Source organism: Pipistrellus hanaki (genome assembly GCF_964339955.1).
Source record: "Pipistrellus hanaki genome assembly, chromosome: 4".
Lineage (NCBI taxonomy): Eukaryota > Metazoa > Chordata > Mammalia > Chiroptera > Vespertilionidae > Pipistrellus > Pipistrellus hanaki.
This window is the reverse complement of record NC_140506.1, coordinates 80,795,665-80,815,401: the sequence shown is the minus strand read 5'-3', so window position 1 is coordinate 80,815,401 and position 19,737 is coordinate 80,795,665. Positions and strand designations below refer to the sequence as shown.

Here is a 19,737-nt window from a genome sequence, read left to right as displayed (position 1 = left end):
AATAAGACCATCATTATCACAGTATAAAGCAAATTTCAATTTCATAACATACACTCATCTTCCCTCTGACAGCATTTCCTTTCTACTAAAGCACAGGCTACTTTGATTAAAAATATTTTAATATGTTTCACTGCTCTATCTTCTATTGACACGTGCCAATAGCAATTCTAAAAATCAGGAACTGCTGACATAATCCAACATGCACGTGCTTATGTTCTGAGCTGTTTACATGTATTAATTCATTAGCTCATTTAATTCTCACAACAATGCCATAATATAGACATTAGTACTACCCCCATTTAGTAAATGTGGAAACTGAGGCATGAACAGATTAAGCAACCCTTCTAAGAGGAAGGGAAAGAGGCATATTTGAACATAGGTAGTATAGCTTCAGACAACATATACCCAACTCATTAATTATCTTTATTGGAAACAAAAGGCTCATAGTGTCTTTACCTGAAAATTCTGCACAGCCATAAGGTAGTGTCTGAAAATATCCTAGTTGTAAGTTTTCTCAGCCTCTCTTTGTCCAGAGTTGAAATATAAGCTCCCAGACTATGCCCCAAAAGAGCTATATGACCTTGTTCTCCAATATTCTGGATTCTGTTAATCAAAATTCATTAGATTAAAAAAAGGCTTAGTAAAAATATTAAAAAATAAAGCTTTGAGAGACAGCATTCCAAAGAAATTTCTTTTCTTTCTTTTTAAAACCTCATCCAAGGCTATACATACATTTTAAAAAACATATTTTATTAATTGACCTCAGAGAGGGAGAGGGAGAGAGAGATAGAAACATTAATGATGAGAGAGAATCATTGATAAGCTGCCTCTTGCTCGCCCTACACCGGGGATCAAGCCTGCAACCTAGGCATGTGCACTAACCGGAATCAAACCGTGACTTCCTGGGTCATTAAGTCAGCGTTCAACCACTGAGCCATGTCTGCTGGGCAATATATATACAATTTTTAATCCTCACCCAATGATGAATATCTATATATAATTGATTTTTAGAGAAAGGAAGAGGGAGAAGGAAGGGGGGAAGAGAGAGAGAGAAAGAGATAGGCAGACAGAAACATTGATGTGAGAGAAAAACATTGATTGGTTGTCTTCCAGATTAAACCCACAACCTAGGTATGCAGTGACTGGAAATTGAACCAGCAACCTCTTGATATGGGATGACACTCCAACCAACTGAGCCACCCCTCAAGGGCCCACAGAAATTTCTATCAGACTGAAAATCCACTTAATGGCTTAGGGCACAAATTCAGATAAATTTAGAAAATTCAATGCCTATAAAGTATTGACAGTCTGAGGAAAAAATATTTTAAATACTAATTCCTAGGAGATAAATATCCTTTTTATTGAATATCTACTAGATGAACAAATTGTGAGTAATTTTCTCCTAAATTTTTTTCTTAAAACTAAATACCAGCCATAAAAACTTTGTAGGGTAAAGCTAAATATGTAGAAAACCATTGTTTAAAGTATCATTACATGAAGATCAATTCCCCTCATTAGCTATTTATAACAATAATTTAGCAAATTCAAGGGGAACTAGGTATTGTTTTGTATATAATTTAAATGTATGGACTAATTTCCTGTATAAAAAATAAGTCAATTTTAAAAGGTCAAAAAATCAAACAGGATACAGTTGATAGAAAAGGAAATATAACTGGATTTTAAAAGATGCGAAAAGATACTTAACCTGGTTACTAAGAGAAATGCGAATTAAAATTATGCTGAAATAATTTCTCACCTATCAGACTGGCAATAACCCTTAACTCTTAACACTCTTACAGGCAAACATGTGGGGAACAAGGTACTCTCATACTGGTGGGACCGTGAACTGGCACAGGTTCCATGGAAGAAAATTTGACAATAGCTATGAAAATTAGAAATACACAAACTATCTTGCCTAGGGATCCCACTTTAGAACTTTAATCTCCAGAAATATTTGCTTCTCTAAGAAATGATACATGTACAAAGTTAATGGCTGCAGCAATATTTATAAAAGGAGACTAGTTAAATAGAATATGGTTCATCCATTCAAAGTAAAATCAAACAGCTCTTTTTAAAAAATATATTTTTTTATTGATTTCACAAAGGAAGGGAGAGGGAGAGATAGAAACATCAATGATGAGAGAGAATCATTGCTTGATTGCCTCCTTCATGACCACTACTGGGGATTGAGCCCACAACCCGGCATGTGCCCTTGACTGGAATCGAACCTGGGACCCTTCAGTCGGCAGGTCGATGCTCCATCCCCTGATTAAAACCAGCTAAGACCAAATAGCTCTTAAAGGAGAAAACTCCTTGTGTATTGATATGCAACGAACTCTAAGACATAAATTAAAAAAGCAAGGTACAAAACAATGTGTGTGTACAGAATTTGTGTAATGTTTGGAGTAAGGACATTTTGCTTGTGTACACATATAAAATATCTCTGAGAAATACAAAATTGTCTGTCTCTAAGGAAGAGAACAATATAGAGAGGCTGAGGTAAGAAGGAAAACTGCCTTTGTATACCCTTTTATCTTTGAAATTTGAGCCAGAAAAATGCATTACTTATTCTAAAAAAAAAAATTTAAAAGAATTAAAGATAAAATGAAACTGAATAGCTAAATAGATGAAAATAAAATAAAGCAAATGGATGATTCAAAAGAATGCCCTGCTACCAATCAATTCAGCTGCAGCAATTCTTAGCAAGCACAAGTACAGGAGCAGAAGCCATCAGAAGTAGAAAAGTGCACAGCAATTGTTCTTTGGTCCTTTTGCCAGCCCCTCGCAAAGATGATACCATTAAAAATGTAAGATTTAGGGTTAGCAAATGCCTCCCCCTTTTATAAAATACATTATGTAAAATATGTAAATGCCTCTCTGAAAAGAAAAAAATGAACATCCTCTTAATATCATATGAATGAAACATAGCTTATCATTTCAGCAACTTGCAAGAATGCATTCACTTTCAAAATCAAGAACACATAATACTGTCACAGAGAAGCTGTCAACCGTTCTCCATTACCGGGCACCCTGGGGCTCCTCATCTTCATCTCCGTGCATCAGATTCTGAACTAACTGGAGGATGCTCACCATATCTTGTCCACTGCAGAATAAAAGAAAGACTTGATGGACAGGTGGAAATAGCACATATCCCCCACTACTCCATCCTCTCATCCAAACTAGCTTTGATAAGTTTTTGTGAGTAAGAATATGATTGAGATACAGTATACATCTTTAAAAAAAAAACTCTCAAATTATTAACTGGAATCTTGAATACAATCTTACTTGTGATTAATTAAATCTTATACTTAAATCTGAGATTGAAAATTTTTAAAAATATATGTTATTGACTTTTTTTACAGAGAGGAAGAGAGAGGGATAGATAGTCAGAAACATCAATGAGAGAGAAACATCGATCAGCTGCCTCCTGCACCCCCCCCACTGGGGATGTGCCTGCAACCAAGGTACATACCCTTGACTGGAATCAAACCCGGGACCTTTCAGTCCGCAGGCCGATGCTTAATCCACTGAGCCAAACTGGTTTCAGCTGAGATTGAAATTTTTAAATTTCACCAATATTGCTTAAGAAATATTTATCTACCTGTTCATTTGAATCCTGGAAAATAAGCATGTCATAAGAGCCAAAATAGACCTTATAAGATGCTGAAGGTCACAGAAACAGCAAGAATACTCCAATGTCACTAGTATATCTAGTTTCCCACCATGTAGGCATCTTGTCTGCTGTTCTAACAGACTTAAACATGTAATGCAAGCATCATTTTTACCACTTCTTCCCCCAAATGGGAAACTGGAGATCTGCTTAGAGTATACCAGTAAACAGATTTACTTCAAGGTAAGTTACTATTATCACATGAGGTGGTGAAAACTTCTGGGAAGAATGTGAATGACTAATGTATTTAGCAATGTCAAATTGAGCACATGTAATGTGAAAATATTGCTCCATTAACAAGATTATGACTAATAAAAAGTTCTCTCTTCTGAAAAAGAAGCACTGTCAAAACAATGCCCCAATACCCATCCTCCCCAAGGTGCTGACGTTCACAGCAGAGGGGCCCTGGTCCTTGGACACAGTGCAGAAATTTCCTACCGTTGTCCCAATAATGTAAAATAAAATGAATCATATACTTAAAAGTTATGACTTAAATTTATATTACAAATGATATGCTGTATACCTAGCCATAGGACTTGAGCAAGCTATTGAAACTCCCTAAGTCCTTACATTAAGAAATTGTGAGGATGCAATCAGACAGTGTATGTAAAGCATTTAAGGCTATGCCTGGCATAGTGCTATCTCAGGTGCTGGCTATTAACACTAAGTGTGAATATGCCTGGCCAGTAGCATTAATGCCCTCTCATTCTGAGAATTACAGATGGTCTTGGTGGTATCTCTTCTGGGAAAACTGTGGAATCAGTAGAACTCTTTAATTCCCTTCAGGAAATTTAATTCCCTGAGGAGATTTATAGGACTTGGTTTCTGTTCTGACCTGTAAACAACACTGCATGCACCGCTTTAAATTGAGAAGGCTTCAAATCAACACCATTCAAGCCCAGCCCATGTGGCTCAGTGGTTGAGTGTTGACCCACAAACCAAGAGATCACCAGTTCAATTCATAGTCAAGGCACATGCCCAGGTTGCAGGCTCAATCCCCAGTAGGGGGTGTGCAGGAGGCAGCCGATCCACGATTCTCTCTCATCATTGATGTTTCTATCTTTCTCTCCCTCTGCCTTCCTCTCTCTGAAGTCAACAACAACAAAAAATTCAGCACCATTTAAGCTACAAGCAGGAGTGCCTATTTTAATATTGGTATCTGGGTGTGTTAGTTGTGACATTAATGGCACATTGTGATCCTTCCCTTCCTCCTCACTTCCCTTTGGCAACCTTATATTTATATTCAGGTCAAAGGACAATTTAAGGGAGTTGTAATGTTTACCTATGTGCAGTTTCCTGGTTATAAAAAAAGGCTTGTATGAAGGAACCTTGCATGAAGTTTTAATTACAAACTGAGTACTAACATTCTGTGAAAATTTTAGTTAGATACTTATTTTTCTGTCATTTTTCCTGTTAGCTCAAACCATAAACACTAGACAAATTTGTTTTCATTGTTAAAAAAGAAATTGCACCGAAACCAGTTTGGCTCAATGGATAGAGTGTCAGCTTGGGGACTGAAGGGTTTTGGTTCGATTCTGGTCAAGGGCATGTACCTTGGTTGCGGGCATATCCCCAGTAGGGGGTGTGCAAGAGTCAGCTGATCGATGACTCTCTCTCATCGATGTTTCTAACTCTCTATCTCTCTCCCTTCCTCTCTGTACAAAATCAATAAAATATATTAATAGCCAAGACCGGTTTGGCTCAATGGATAGAGCGTCGGCTTGGGAACTGAAAGGTCCCGGGTTCAATTCCGGTCAAGGGCATATACCTTGGTTGCGGGCATATCCCCAGTGGGAGGTGTGCAAGAGGCAGCTGATCGATGACTCTCTCTCATCCATGTTTCTAACTCTATCTCTCTCCCTTCCTCTCTGTACAAAATCAATAAAATATATATTTAAAAAAATAATAATAAAAAAATAAAATATATTAATAAAAAAAGAAAAGAAATTGCTCTGTCAATAAATGGTTAAAGTTGACATTTTCCTTTAATTTTACTGTATTATAAAAATAATAAATCTTATCAAATTAAAATATCCCTCATAATAATGCTCAGTGTACCATGCAGATTACAGGTTTCAAAGATAAATTAAGTATGATATTCAACTCATAATAATAAATTTGTGCACTGCTTTTGATTCATGATGTTGTGTTAAATTCTTCATAGGAAAGGGGAAGAAGCAGGCAGGCTTGGCATTATCACCAACCAGACAACGGCATTTCAGTTTTCTACTTGTTACATTGCTTATAACTCTAAATTTGCTCTTTGTTCAGTAACACTAAAATTGTAAACCAATGATGGTAAAATCTTGGTTTAAAGAAAATGATTACCCAAACTAAAAGTACTTATCTTTATTTTCACCTACCTGCCTTGGAGTGGCCCTGGAATATCCCCTGATAGTTTTTTTCCATTTTCCTCCTCTGTTCTTCTAATTTAAAGGAAAATTAAAAATTATTGACTTCATCATATCAAATTTTTACCATTTGAGAATGCAAGCATGTGATGATCCTATATAATAAAAGCCTAATATGCTAAATGCCCAGGTCAGCCATTCAACCAAGCAAAGAGTAATATGCTAATGATATGCTAAGGCTACTCACCCACTCGCAATGACATGCACTGACCATCAAGGGGCAGTCGACTGGTTGACCAGTTGCTAAGATGTGCACTAATCACCAGGGGCAGACATTCTGACCAATAGGTTAGCTTGCTGCTGGGGTCCAGCAGATTGGGACTGAGAGAGATGGGCCCAACAGGCCCTGGAGCTTCTGGAACCTCCTGTGGTTCCTCCCTGAATGGCCAACCTCCCCCGTCCCTCCCCAGCCCTGATCATGCACTGGTGGGGCCCCTTGGCCTGGCCTGCACCCTCTCGCAATTCGGGATCCCTTGGGGATGTCAGAGAGCCAGTTTCAGCTTGATCCCACAGGTTAGGCCAAGGGATCCCACTGGTGCACGAATTTGTGCACTGGGTCTCTATGGTATCTATAATCTCTTAGTAACTGATGTAGAATTTAAAACACATTTATCACATCTCTCCCTCCCTGCTCATCCCTTGCCCCAGCCACCAATTTGGGGTATAATTTGAGTTTCAGGAAAAGAACATGAAACTGATTTCTTGGTTAGTTGATGCTTTATATGACCTTAATTTACAATAAGAAATACTTAGTTTCAAATCAATATATTAAGTAAATTAAGCTCTTAATAGGCAGAATTGAAAATTATAAGCCCTGACCCTCAATTTAAAAATCCTTTAATTACAAAGCATCTTATACCCAAAACAAATACCAAGTTCAAAGTCAGCAGAAGCTAAGTGTGACATTCTGAAACCCAGAGGTGTTTATAACAGCAGGAAACCAGTACCACCAGTTTCATAACAGACTGAACATGTTTAACAAGGTCACTTCTGTTCCACAGGCTCACCTCTGGCTGTCCTCTAGCATCTTCATAGCTTCCTTCAAGTTTTTTCCCATTTCAGCTAACGTAGGATCTGCTATCTAGGAAACAAATTTTTTAAAGGTTCAACTTTGATAATCCCCACTACTTCTACAACACAATTCACCCAGAAAAACAAAACACATAAATTTATTATAAAGTACATGCTAGATTGAAAAATGCCAACAGCACAGCCCGACAGGCACAACCCAGCCCACGTGGCTCAGTGGTTGTGTCGACCTATGAACCAGGAGGTCATGGTTTCAATTCCCAGTCAGGGCACATGCCTGGGTTGAAGGCACCGATCCCCCCAGTGTGTGTGTCAACCAACCGTGTCTCTCCCCCTCCCTTCTACTCCCTCTAAAAAATAAATGGAAAAATGCCCTTGGATAAGGATTAACAACAAAAAAGTCCACCAGTTCCTTTCCCCAGGGAAAGCCACTTTAAGTTTGATATTTATCTTTCCAAATTTTTACCTTACTTATATGCACCTCTGCAACTTGCTTCTTTTTCTTTTACTTTATAGTGAATATGGTTCCATGTCAGTATGTCTATTTTATTTTTTTTTAGTGCTGACACCTTATTCCATTCTATGGATGTTCCATCATTTAACCAGTCCTGAATTAATAGGTTATTAATTTGGGTTATTCCAGTTTTTCACTCTTTGAAGGTTCAGAAAAGTGAATAGTATGCTGTTTATTTTATTGTTGCAGTAGGCTGAAAAATGGCCCCTCAAAAGTTATGCAGACCTAAACCCTGGAACTTATAAATGTTACCCTTTATTGCAAAACTTGGCAGATATGATTAGGTTAAGGCTCTTGAAAGGTCAAGATTACCCTGAATTATCCAGGTGGGCCCTAAATGCAATCACATATACCCATATAAGAGAGAAGTAGAGGATGACTAAACATACACACACACACACACACACACAAAAGCTATGTCAAGATGGAGCAGAGGGAGATACGAAGATGCTTGCCTCAACATTGGAGTGATGGGGCCACAAACCAAGGAAGGCGTGCTGGCAGGCAACATAAACTGGAACAAGAAAAGAAGGAACTCTCCCCTAGAGCCTCTGAGGTAGTGCAACAGTCCTGCCTGCCAATGGCTTGATTCATCCCAGTGATGCAGACTTCAAATTCTGGGCTCCAGACTGTGACAGAATTCATTTCTTTTATTCTAAGACACCCAGTTTGTGCTAATTTGTTACAGCAGCCACAGGAAACTGAGACACTCATAAATCTCTAAGTTCTCTATAAACTCAGGAAGCTCACACAAGCTGGTAAGAATGACTGCCTCCAGAGAAGAGAACTGAAAGATGAGCCTAGAAGTCAGGGGGAGGCTTTTTAGTCCAGACCCTTTTGTTTCTTTTGGATTTTAGTATCAAGTGTACATCTATCTCCCATCAAAAAATAAAACAAAATTTTAAAAATTCATGCAGAAGTAAAACAAACACATCCTTTTTCCCTTTTTTCTTCTTAATCTCCATAGCATTTTTATTGCCTTGAATCTCTATATAGTGTCAGCTGGTTATAAACACTTATAGAAGCTGTCTTATTTTGCTCTGAGTCTTGAAGTGAATGTATCTTCTTTTCTTATATTGCCTATGGTATGTAGTAGTATCTTATTCGGAGTAGGTGTGCAGTAAGTTGAATTTGGTTTTACATTACCACCTCACTGGGTGCCCTATTGCTACAGCTCAATTCCTCCATCTGAGTCTCTCTTTATAGCACACACTCATTCAGTGGACTGGCTCACATTTAAATTGTTCTTTCTATTCTCCTTTAGGAATTGAAGTGGGGAGGAGGGAAGGAAGAGGAAAAACATTTACAATTAAATTTGAGTGAATTCCATGTGAATATGATTTGCCTCCAATGCTGTAAACACTCATGTGTTTGTTGTATTAATTGGATATCCAAAATATAAAATGTTATCTAGTTGCAGAAAAATACTACTTCTAAGTCAAGAAGTGCTCTAAGGAAAATATATATTTACTAGTTGGTTCCTTAAAACTAAAAGCCATGCCTCCATAAGCTTCGAGGGAGGGCAGCCATTACTTGCCTATTTATAGTTTGTATCCACAGTACCTGTTACAGCGCCAGACAATGTATACAAGAGATTGATAAAGCATGCTTGGAAGCTGAGAAATTTTTCTAAGTGATTGTAGAGCGAAGTGTGACAACAAAAAAATCACACATTTACTTTCACATGAATAGGGATAAAAATAATAACTCAAACTCTGAATTAAGACATTACTGTTTATTTTATTTTTTTAAAGGAAAGGAAGGGTTAAGGGTGGCTAGACTGCAGCACCAGAAAGCAGATCTAGGGTCCACTGAAAAGGGGCACAAGGGCGAGTTGAGAGTTGCATGAGTATCAGAATCCAGGATTAACCTTGTTTAGAAAGTTGTTGGAAGCACAGAAATTTGTAGCTTTATTGGATCACTTTGATCAGTTGAAGAAAGGTAGTGATTTTTTTTTATCCATCTGCATACATTGTAAGCTAGCATTTAGTAACACCAAGGTCTTCTGTCTGAGATGAGCAGCTGGTAGGTAGTCTCACACATTTTAGTTTTTCTTCTGTCAATAGTCCTGGAACCCCATCCCCAAATCCTATTATTTTCCTCCTAGATGAAAACAGAAACCATGCCTATTATCCAGCTCTACCCTGTTTCCCCGAAAATAAGACAGTGTCTTATATTAATTTTTGCTCCCAAAGATGCGCTAGGTCTTATTTTCAGGGGATGTCTTATTTTTCTTTTTCTTTTTCTTTTCTTTTTTTTTTTTTTTTAAATATACTTTATTGATTTTGTACAGAGAGGAAGGGAGAGAGATAGCAAGTTAGAAACATCGATGAGAGAGAGTCATCGATCAGCTGCCTCTTGCACACCCCCTACTGGGGATGTGCCCGCAACCAAGGTACATGCCCTTGACTGGAATCGAACCTGGGGCCCTTCAGTCCCCAAGCCGACGCTCTATCCACTGAGCCAAACCGGTTTCGGAAGATGTCTTATTTTTCCATGAAGAAGAATACGGTACACATTTATTGTTAAATGAAAATAAAGGGAATTTATTATCTGTATACAGTACGGTAGTACGGTAGTTGTCAACACAAACCAGACAAACTGTGAATCCTACAGTATCAAGAATTTACTCATTTATTCAATGACAATCATGTAATCATCTTCTGGAACATCATCATAACAATCCAATTCCTGAATTTCCTGGTGAATTTCTTGTGACTCTATTTCTTTCAGAATCAGTGGACCAAATCTCTCATGTTTAGCCTGGGGGGGGCCTCATTTTTTTGGGAATGCCTTATATTTCACTCAGAAGGAAACCTGTAAGTAGGCCTTATTTTCGGAGGATGTCTTATTTTCGGAGAAACACGGCAGTACCCCAAATGTTACTCACCTTGAGAAGCAACGAGAATGCAGCAGTAGCTGCTCTAGGAACATAGCTGTTCCTCACGTGTCAAAGATGAGAGAAAGCAGGAATTCTCTGGAAAGTTGATATAGTGCCTTGCAAACCTGGCTACCTTATAGAGGCTCAATTTATACATATTTTTGCCTGATTCAACAGAAAAGTATTTACTTAAGAACTGGGCACTTTTGTCTCTATCTTCTAAGAACTGGATACTCTTTAAAAATCTTATTTTTAATTTTCATGGACTCTATGCTTGAGTGTGTTTATGAGAATGTGAAGACACTGTAATTACTGGTTCATTGAGCATCATAATATTCTTAGTTGAAAAAGATATGCAAATATTGCATAAGATGCTAGTATCTAACCTTATGAATTCCTCAAAAAGAGAGGCAGATGGTTGAAGATGTTATGGCAGCCCCTTAATTAGAAAATAAAAGTTTAAAATTTAAAAAAAAAAAAAAGAGAGAGGCAGAAAAGAATATGGAAAAAAATATACAACAGAAGTAAAAATCTAGTAGAGGTAAGGAGGCAGCAAAGTTAGTAACATTGCTCAAACCTGTCATAGAAGTATGTGGAAGGAAAAAAAAGGGCATTCAAAACATGTGCTGGGAATGCCTCTATCTCTGGAGAATTAATTCATTTAGACATATCATGAGTAAATGCTTCCCAGTAACTACACAGATGAAAAAATACCACGGATCAGGCAAGCTCTATTTCAAAACATTCATGAGCTTATCTGGAATCACACACTTTTTCTGGAATAAAAACAAAATTGCTTAAAAAAAAAAAAAGCATGCTACAAAAGGAGGCATGAACATACAATGGAGTCAAGATAGTCTCTTTAATAAATGGTGTTGGGAAAATTGGACAGATACATGCAAAAAAATGAAACTAGATCACCAACTTACACCATACACAAAAATAAACTCAACATGGATATAGGACTTAAACATAAGACGGGAAACCATAAAAATACTAGAGGAATCCATGGGCAGCAATATCTTAGACATATGCTGAAAGAACTTCTTCACTGATACTGCCCCTAAGGCAATGGAAGCTAAAGAGAAAATAAACAAATGGGACTATATCAAAATAAAAAGCTTTTTTTACAGCAAAAGAAACCATCAACAAAACAGCAAGAAAAACCCACTGTATGGGAGAACATATTTGCAAATGTTATCACTGATAACGGTTTAATCTCCAACATCTATAGGCAGCTTATACAACTTAATAAAAGGAAGATAAATGACCCAATAAAAAAAATGGGCAATGGACCTAAATAGAATCTTTTCAAAAGAAGACAAAAGGAAGGCCAAGAGACACATGAAAACATGCTCAAAGTCACTAATTATCCGAGAGATGCAAATCAAAACGACAATGTGGTACCATCTCACACCTGTCAGAATGGCTATTATCAACAAATCAACAAAAGACATGTGCTGGTGAGGATGCGCAGAAAAAAGAACTCTCGTGCACTGCTGCTGGGAATGCAGACTGGTGCAGCCACTGTGGAGAACAGTATGGAGTTTCCTAAAAAAAAAAAAAAAAAAAGAAAAGAAAGAAATGGAACTCCCAGTTGACTCAGTGAGCCCACTCCTAGGAATATATCCTAAGAAACCAGAAACACCAATCAGAAAGGATATATGCACCCCTAAGTTCATAGCAGCACAATTTTAGGATTTGGAAACAGCCTAGGTGCTCATCAGCAGATGATTGGATCAAAAAACTATGGTACATCTACACAATGGAATACTATGCTGCAGTAAAAAAGGAGTTCTTACCATTTGCAGCAACCTGGATGGAACTGGAGAACATTACGCTAAGTGAAATAAGCCAGTCAATGAAAGAAAAATATCACATGATCTCACTCATTTATGGATAATAAAGAACATTATACATTGATGAAAAAAAAAAGATAGATACAGAGACAGTAAAGCATCAAACAGACTGTCAAATTACAGCGGAAAGGTTAGGAAGATATGGGGGAGATAAGAGATCAACCCAAGGATCTGTATGCATCCATATAAGCATAACCAATGGACGCAAAACTCGGGGGGGGGGGGGGTGAGGACATGTATGGGAGTGGGGTGTGTGTGTGGATAATGGTAAGATATGTACACATATAATGCCTTAATAAAAAAAAAAAGCATGCTATAGTCACTGGAAAAAATAAAGTCTTTCACTGAGATATGCTTCTTATATGCTTTTTCCTAGGACTTGTTGGGGGTTCTAATCACACAGATAAAGCTATCCATTATCCTTATCAATATTATTATTTCCAAAATTGAGTTAGAATTATGTAAGATCAATGTTGCTAGCTTTATCTTAAATATAGTAAGAAGAATTCTGAGGAAAAGAATCCATCAATTCTTGAAGCCTCTGTGTATCTATAAATCTTCAGGCCTTTAAGGTTGAACTGTGTAAAGGTGCCAATATTTAACTGTTTTTAATGCACAAAAAGAGCAATTTCATATGATTCCACTTAATATAATGTCCAGTTCAATAAGTAATTCATGGTCAACAGGATCCTGAAAGGTCACTGTAGCTAAATTTATTTTTTAAATCTCACCCCAGGATATGTTTTATTGATTTTAGGGACAGAAAAATATAGATTGGTTGCTTTCTGTACATGCCCCCACCAAAACCTAGGTATGTGCACTGACCAGGAATTGAACCAGCAACCTTGTGGTGCACAGGATGACACTCCAACCAAATGATCTGTACCAGCTAGGGCTGCACTAAATATTTAATGTCACTGAGGTGCATTTCAAAGTGAAAGGCTTTATTATACTGTTTCTGCTTTTCTGCATAAAGGGGGAAAATTACATTAGAAAAGTTTATTCTTCCCTTGGTCATTTTAAACTCAAAATGCATTTTCCACTAAAATAAAATGTGGATAGAGCTCCAGGCTAGATCACAAGAACTACCTACCTTGCTGCTGTTAAATACTTAATATTTGCCACCAACCAAAAAAACTATTGCAATAATAATGAAAGTTAAATAAATAAATGAGATTAAAAATAACTGCATGGCCCTTGAATATTGCTTGAAAAGAATGGACTTATTTAAGCTAGATAAATTTCTCCACTCACCTAGAGTTTTTTTGTGTTTTTTTTTTTGATAAATCATATTTCTCAAAGGAATATTTGGACATTTTTAAAGTGGCTGGTGATATTTTTTCTATACCTGATTTAACTTTAAAAGATGAAATGACTTTCCTATCCTTTAATTTACATTCTACTAGCAATAATGAGACACGATCATATTATAAAGTAAAAAATCTACATTACGGAGAGAAACCAAGATGGCGGCATAGGTAAACACCTAAACTGCTGCCTTGCACAACAATTTCAAAAAGACAAAACGAACATCATCCAAACCACAGAAAAACTGGCTGAGTGGAAATTCTACAACTAGAAGGAAAGAGGAAAGCACACAGAGAATCAGAGGAGCTGCAAAAGGCTAAGGTATGGAGACAAGTGCACCGGCGGCTGAGTGCCTGGCTGGCTTTCTCTAGCGGAAGGAGACAAAAGCTCCTGAGTACGCTGACTGCACTAAACCCCAGTTCTGGGCGAGACCCTAGGGACCCAGGCTTAGGGGGGGATACTGGACTGTCAGGCGGAAATTCAGTGGAGCAGCGAAAGGCAGAGGTCTAGAGGCACGCGAAGAGAGGACTGCCAGCACAGAAGTTCTCCCGGAGTAGACACAGTGGGTCCTCACAGCCAATTGGCCTGGAGGTCAATTCCTCCCAGTGATACCAACAACAATCAAGACTTAACTACAACAAGGCTGTACACACAGTCCACAAAGGGTGCACCAAGAGTGTCCACCTCAGGTAACTGGGGAGGCCAACCCACTGAGCCATATAGGACACCTAGCACACAAAGCTACTCTACCAACTCAGGAAGCAGCGAAAATGTGAACACAAAGAAACATATAACAAACGAAAGAAATGGAGGAAAACAAATGACTGCATTCCTCTAATCTGCTGTTGGGTCTCTATATAATATTTTTTATTTCAGTCAGTGTATGTTAATTTCCATTGGTCCTTTTTCATATCCTTGAGGGTCTCGCTAAATTTACTGGCCTTTTCTAGGAAATTCTTGAAAAACCTTGTAACTGTGGTTTTGAACTCTACATCCAGTTGTTTAAATCAAGAATCACTGAACCTTAGCCAGTTTGGCTCAGTGTTTGGAATGTCAACCTCCAGACTGAAGGGTCCCAGGTTCAATTCCAGCCAAGGGCATAAAAACCTAGTAGGGGTGGCAGAAGACAGCTGATGAATGATTCTCTCTCATGATTGATGCTTCTCTCTGTGTCTCTCTCTCCTCTCCCTTCCTCTCTGAAATCAATAAAAATATATTGAAATGGAAGCATGGAACCGAGTGTGGAATCTTAGAGAGAAGGTGGTGGGAGGTAATCAACCAAGGACCTTGTATGCATATATGCCCGGCCCATGGACACAGACAATGGAGTGGTGAAGTCCTGGGGTCAGGGGCGGGCTGGAGGGGATTAATGGGGGAAGAAAGGAGACATATATAATACTTTCAACAATGAAGATTATCCTTTTTAAAAAGATGCTTAAGACCATAAATTTTTAGGATCAGAACTTTGTACCTACCAAGCATTTGGTAATCATTTACCACCTTAACCACCATGCATCTGTATGCAAAACCCTCATGTTATGATGATACAGGAATCGGCTTAAACCAACACTAAAATTACAGGCTATCATCTCCTCACAGAAGCCTCCCGTTCTAAGTAAGAGTAGAATCTAAAAAGGCATACCACAGAAATTGGTCAAGTTTGGCTATTAGGGGTTCTCTTTGTGAGCTTTAAGGTAAAAAGCAGGGACAGAAATTCTGGTAGTCCTTTTCAATAATGATCAGGAATGTTCCACTCATGCTCCTACTACTCCTTTTAAACTTATAAACAGTAAGGTGATAAATAATTTCCCATAATCAGAGCTAAAGGGGGGGGGGGATACAAAATCAGATCTCAGGATGAGTGCAAGAAATAAAAATGGGTTGGATTGTAATTAGTTAGGTCAGAAATAGGATCAAAGTCCCCTCTTTTAGAGAAAAGAATTAGATATACAACAGATAAATTGGCTTCACTTTGCAACACTGTCCCACAGAACTTTCTATGGTGATGAAAAGTCCTATATCTGCACTGTTCAGTAGCCACATTGTAGCAAAAAAATCACACACACACACACACACACACACACACACTGTGACTGTTGAGCACTTGAAATGTGGCTAGTGTGACTGAGAACAGAACTGATTTTATTTAATTTTAATTAACCTAAACTTAAATATTTAAAGACAAATGTGACCACTGGCTACGCAGCCATGCCGGACAGTGCAGCTCTAGGTTCTTCCGTCAGTGCTTCTCAGCCTGAGGCAGTTCCTCCGGCCCCGAGAAAACAACTGCTCCATCTGGACAGGCTTTTGGTGGTCACACGTGGGGAGGGGAGGTTTGCTATGGCATCCAGGGGGCAGAGGCCAGGCATGCAGCTAGACATTCTACAATGCACTCACCCGCCTCCCACCACAGAGAATTATCCAGCCCAAAATGTCAGCAGTGCTAGTTTGGAAAAGCCTGCTCTAAGTTTACTCAAGGTTGGAATTAAAGTAAATGCAAAACAAACAGCAATACACCTTGTCTAAACATAATACCCAGGAAGAATGGGATTTTCCAAACAACAGAAAAAGGTCTGGGTGGTTCTACTAACTTAAAAGTAGCAGGTTTTTTACTAAAAAGTATATGTTGGTGTGTTGAATAACTTATTAAGACCTTCAGGAGCAGAATAATTACTTCCTGTGGCATTTTAACACTTGAATATTAACCTAAGTAAGCATTGTGAGATTAAGCTATAGGGCCTCTTTCTTATCCATTAGACATACAGTATTGGGGGGCTGCTCTTCCATTCCTGCTCTTCTAGTTTGAATACCTGGCCCCTTCAATTAACCTGTCTGGTTTCTTGAGACATCATTAATTTCAGATACAAGAAGAAAACTCTTGTTGTGAAAAAAGACAAGAATATGTCATCACAGGTCTGCACATCTACATATCACCTCAACAAAACCAAAAAAGCAAGAACACAATTATATTTGGACAAGGAAATGCACTGAGTGCTTCCACTAAATGATAGCCTACTACATTTTAAAGTGAGAGATTACTCGGTATTTTAGAGGATGGGTATCAAATAACATTGTGGTGTCTGTAAGCAGTATAAATTATGCAAGGATTCGTTTAAATGAGACCATTCGGAACTGCTCAAATAGTTCTCAAATTTATCAAGTAGAATTTACCTCAGAAAAGTCTATTCCTCAAAGAAACAGGAATGGGCACAATTCAAGTTTTTGTGTTTTTTTTTTCCCCCCTCAAGGTTTTAAATTTAAACTATTTTTCAGAACACAAAATCCTGCTATTAATATTATAGCAATGCTTTATTCTTTTCTGCCTGCTCAGCACCAAGAGAAATTGTTCATTTCGTGTAAGGCCCTCTACTGCTTCATAAAATGAAAAATAAGACACAATATTAGTTCTGAAGACCTTACGTTCAAAATTTCCACACTGGCCTAAGGCAGAAACTTCCAACCCACACATTGTGAATTCCTAAAAGATCACTGTAATTTTTGTGAATGCTCCAGCCTTAAAAACTTTGGAGTTTCAGTACCTCTTCAGATCATTTGGAGAATTTAAGATATTTTATCATCAATTAACATCTAGGGAGCAACCACTCTAATCTACCAATCAAATGTCAGAAAACTAATAATTAAAGCAGGATTCCAACCCACTCTGGTTTGCAGATTTGCCTACAGAGAACTTTTCTTGGAAGAAAGATCACCCCAGTTCTTTAGGTTTTTAATTGATATTGCAAAAGCCCACCCCATCCTCTCATGAAATTGGAAAGAAGATACTAAAGGGACATTGTGAGCGTTATTTTGTATTACACACATGATCTGGACCAGGGTGCCCTCAACCTCAGCACCACTGACACTTTGAGCAAATAATTCTCTGGTTTAGGGGTTGTCCTGTGTAATGTAGGATGTTTAGCAACTGCCCTGGCCACCACCCACACAGTGCTAGCAGCTCCTCTCTACCCCCTCGTTACCATAATAAAAAAATGTCCCCAGACATTGCCGAATGTCCCCTGGGAAACAAAACTGCCCCGGTTGAGAACCACTGATCTAGACTACAACTCAAAGTACCCTAAAGGTGGAGAACTGTGCTCATCAAAAGCCCAGAAAGACTTTATCCCTAGCCAGGAAAAACAGTAACATTCGCCAGAAAGGCAGTGGAAGAAAAACATTACTTTTTATTTTCTTGATCGCACACACCAAAATGTACGAGAAACAGCCTAGGTGTGGGTTATACGACTGTGGGCCGGAAGACATCGGGGTGAATTTATACAATACTCCCTTCAACCCTCCAGAGACAAGTTAACAAATCTGCAGCAGCTGTGGCAGGGACAAGTGACAACATATGTTACTTCTGCCAGTTCAAAATGAAAAGAAAGCAGCTCTAAAGCACTGGATTTGCTCCTGAAGTCTACATGTATGAGAAATTGGGTCTGGACATGCAGTCTATCCCCCCCCCTACCCCCCCCCCTCCCCCCCAGTCTGAACAGGAAGAAAGACCTTAAGGCAGGGCACAGTGTCATCAGGTTCTGAAGGCAGGTGTATCCATGAAGAGATCCACGCACCGGTGATCATTTACAAACCCTCAACCTGGGGCAATCAGAATCCATTTCACATGCCAGGGCGGTCAGCCAGGTACATCACGCTACTGTTCCCCCCAAGGGGAAACCAGAGGACAGACGCTGCCCCCAGGAGATCTCGGATTGACCCGAGGGTCTCGCCGCCCCCGTCCCCGCCCGGGAGCTAGAAATGTGTGGAGCAGCAGCAGCAAATCCTCAAAAAGAAATTCACAACCTACCCACAAGACTCACCCCTTCCTTGACCTCCGGGGTCTTCATTTGCGCCCACAAACTACAGCATCAAAATCACGTGGGGAACCTGTGAAACCCGCAGGGCCCGGCCCCGCCCCCTTAAGGCTCGGACTCCGGGACGGAAACCTGGGTTTTTAACCACGGACGTCTGGGAACGCCACTGCTTTCATGCTCTTGCTTCCTGACTTGGAAACCACAGAAAACCTACAGGTTTGCAGCTGGCTCCCAGACAACCGGAGGGGCTTCTTTCCAGGCGCTTCTGGGGCGCGCTCGGTCATCCCCAATGGACGCAGCCGCGCGCAGGAGGCCGCAAGGTCGGCTGGTGCGCCGCTCGCGGCCCGGGCAGCACCCGGCCCGGCCTCCCTCGGCCCACGGGGACCCGCGAGGCTCCGGCCCCGTGACGTAGCCAGACCCCTCTCGGCCAGGCCTCCTCAGGACGGGCCCGTTAACCCCCGGCCCCCTCTCCAGTCACAATGGCAGCGCTCGCGGCGGGGAAACAGTCGCCCCGGAGGCGGAGAACCCGGGTCGCAGCGCCGCCTCCCGCCTCCCGCCTCCCGCACGAACCTGATCCGAGGACACGTCCATGGTCGAGGCGGCCGGCGCAGCCCGAGGGAGGCGCGCAGTCCCAGGCGCCACTTCCGCCTCCCGTGCCCCGCCGCCGCCGTCTCCACGCTGGCAGCGCTGACGTCCCCGCGCCGTTGGCCGGCGGGGCGGAGAGGAGGAGGAGCAGTCCAGGCTCCGCGGGGGGAGAGGAGGATCGGCGAGAGGCGGGGGGCGGGGCCCTGGAAGTGGGCGGGGCCCTCTGGGTTTCCGTACCTGGCCGTCGCGTCGGGCAGCCCTACCGCTCCCAGTTGAGAGGGGGGAGGATGAACAGTGGAGCCGTCCCAAACTCTTTGCAGAAGCCTGTCGCAGGCGTCAGCACAGAAACATATAATAATAAGCGATAAATAATGCAGAAAAATACAGGAACTACTAATTACGGCCTGAACCTCCAAGCCCAGGCTTCCAAATTCACTACAGTCATCACCTTTCAGGAATGGAACAGTCCATTCACCCAAGAAAGGCAGGGAGAGACGGCACCTCTGCGCATGCGCAGCACCTCAGTTTCCTAGGTGCTCCGTGATTTGCGAGTTTCAGGTCTTGCGTTCCCAAGTGACTGCTACTCAGGGAATGGCAGTGATCAGAGCCGAGGTATTGGTCTCAGACCTTACTGTAGAAATCTAGACGGAAAAGATTTGGGATAACTGGTGC

At 40.2% G+C, this 19,737-nt stretch overlaps 1 protein-coding gene across 2 annotated transcripts in view; it reads right to left on the bottom strand.

Moving 5' to 3' along the window:
• The window catches only part of PDXDC1 (pyridoxal dependent decarboxylase domain containing 1), a gene marked incomplete at its 3' end in the record, with an annotated part of 51,436 nt that extends 32,186 nt beyond the window's left edge, over positions 1–19,250 (bottom strand). The window contains exons 1-5 of one of the 2 annotated variants that reach the window (XM_084881123.1): positions 19,051–19,250; positions 7,089–7,162; positions 6,034–6,096; positions 3,023–3,103; positions 457–603 (exon numbers count right to left, since the gene is read on the bottom strand). In XM_084881123.1, the coding sequence (XP_084737249.1) occupies positions 457–603; positions 3,023–3,103; positions 6,034–6,096; positions 7,089–7,162; positions 19,051–19,071 (386 nt within the window). In that variant the 5' untranslated portion in view covers positions 19,072–19,250. The remainder of the gene's footprint in view (positions 1–456; positions 604–3,022; positions 3,104–6,033; positions 6,097–7,088; positions 7,163–19,050) is intronic. The other variant, XM_084881124.1, reaches the window with a different exon arrangement.
• Positions 19,251–19,737: the final 487 nt, after the last annotated feature.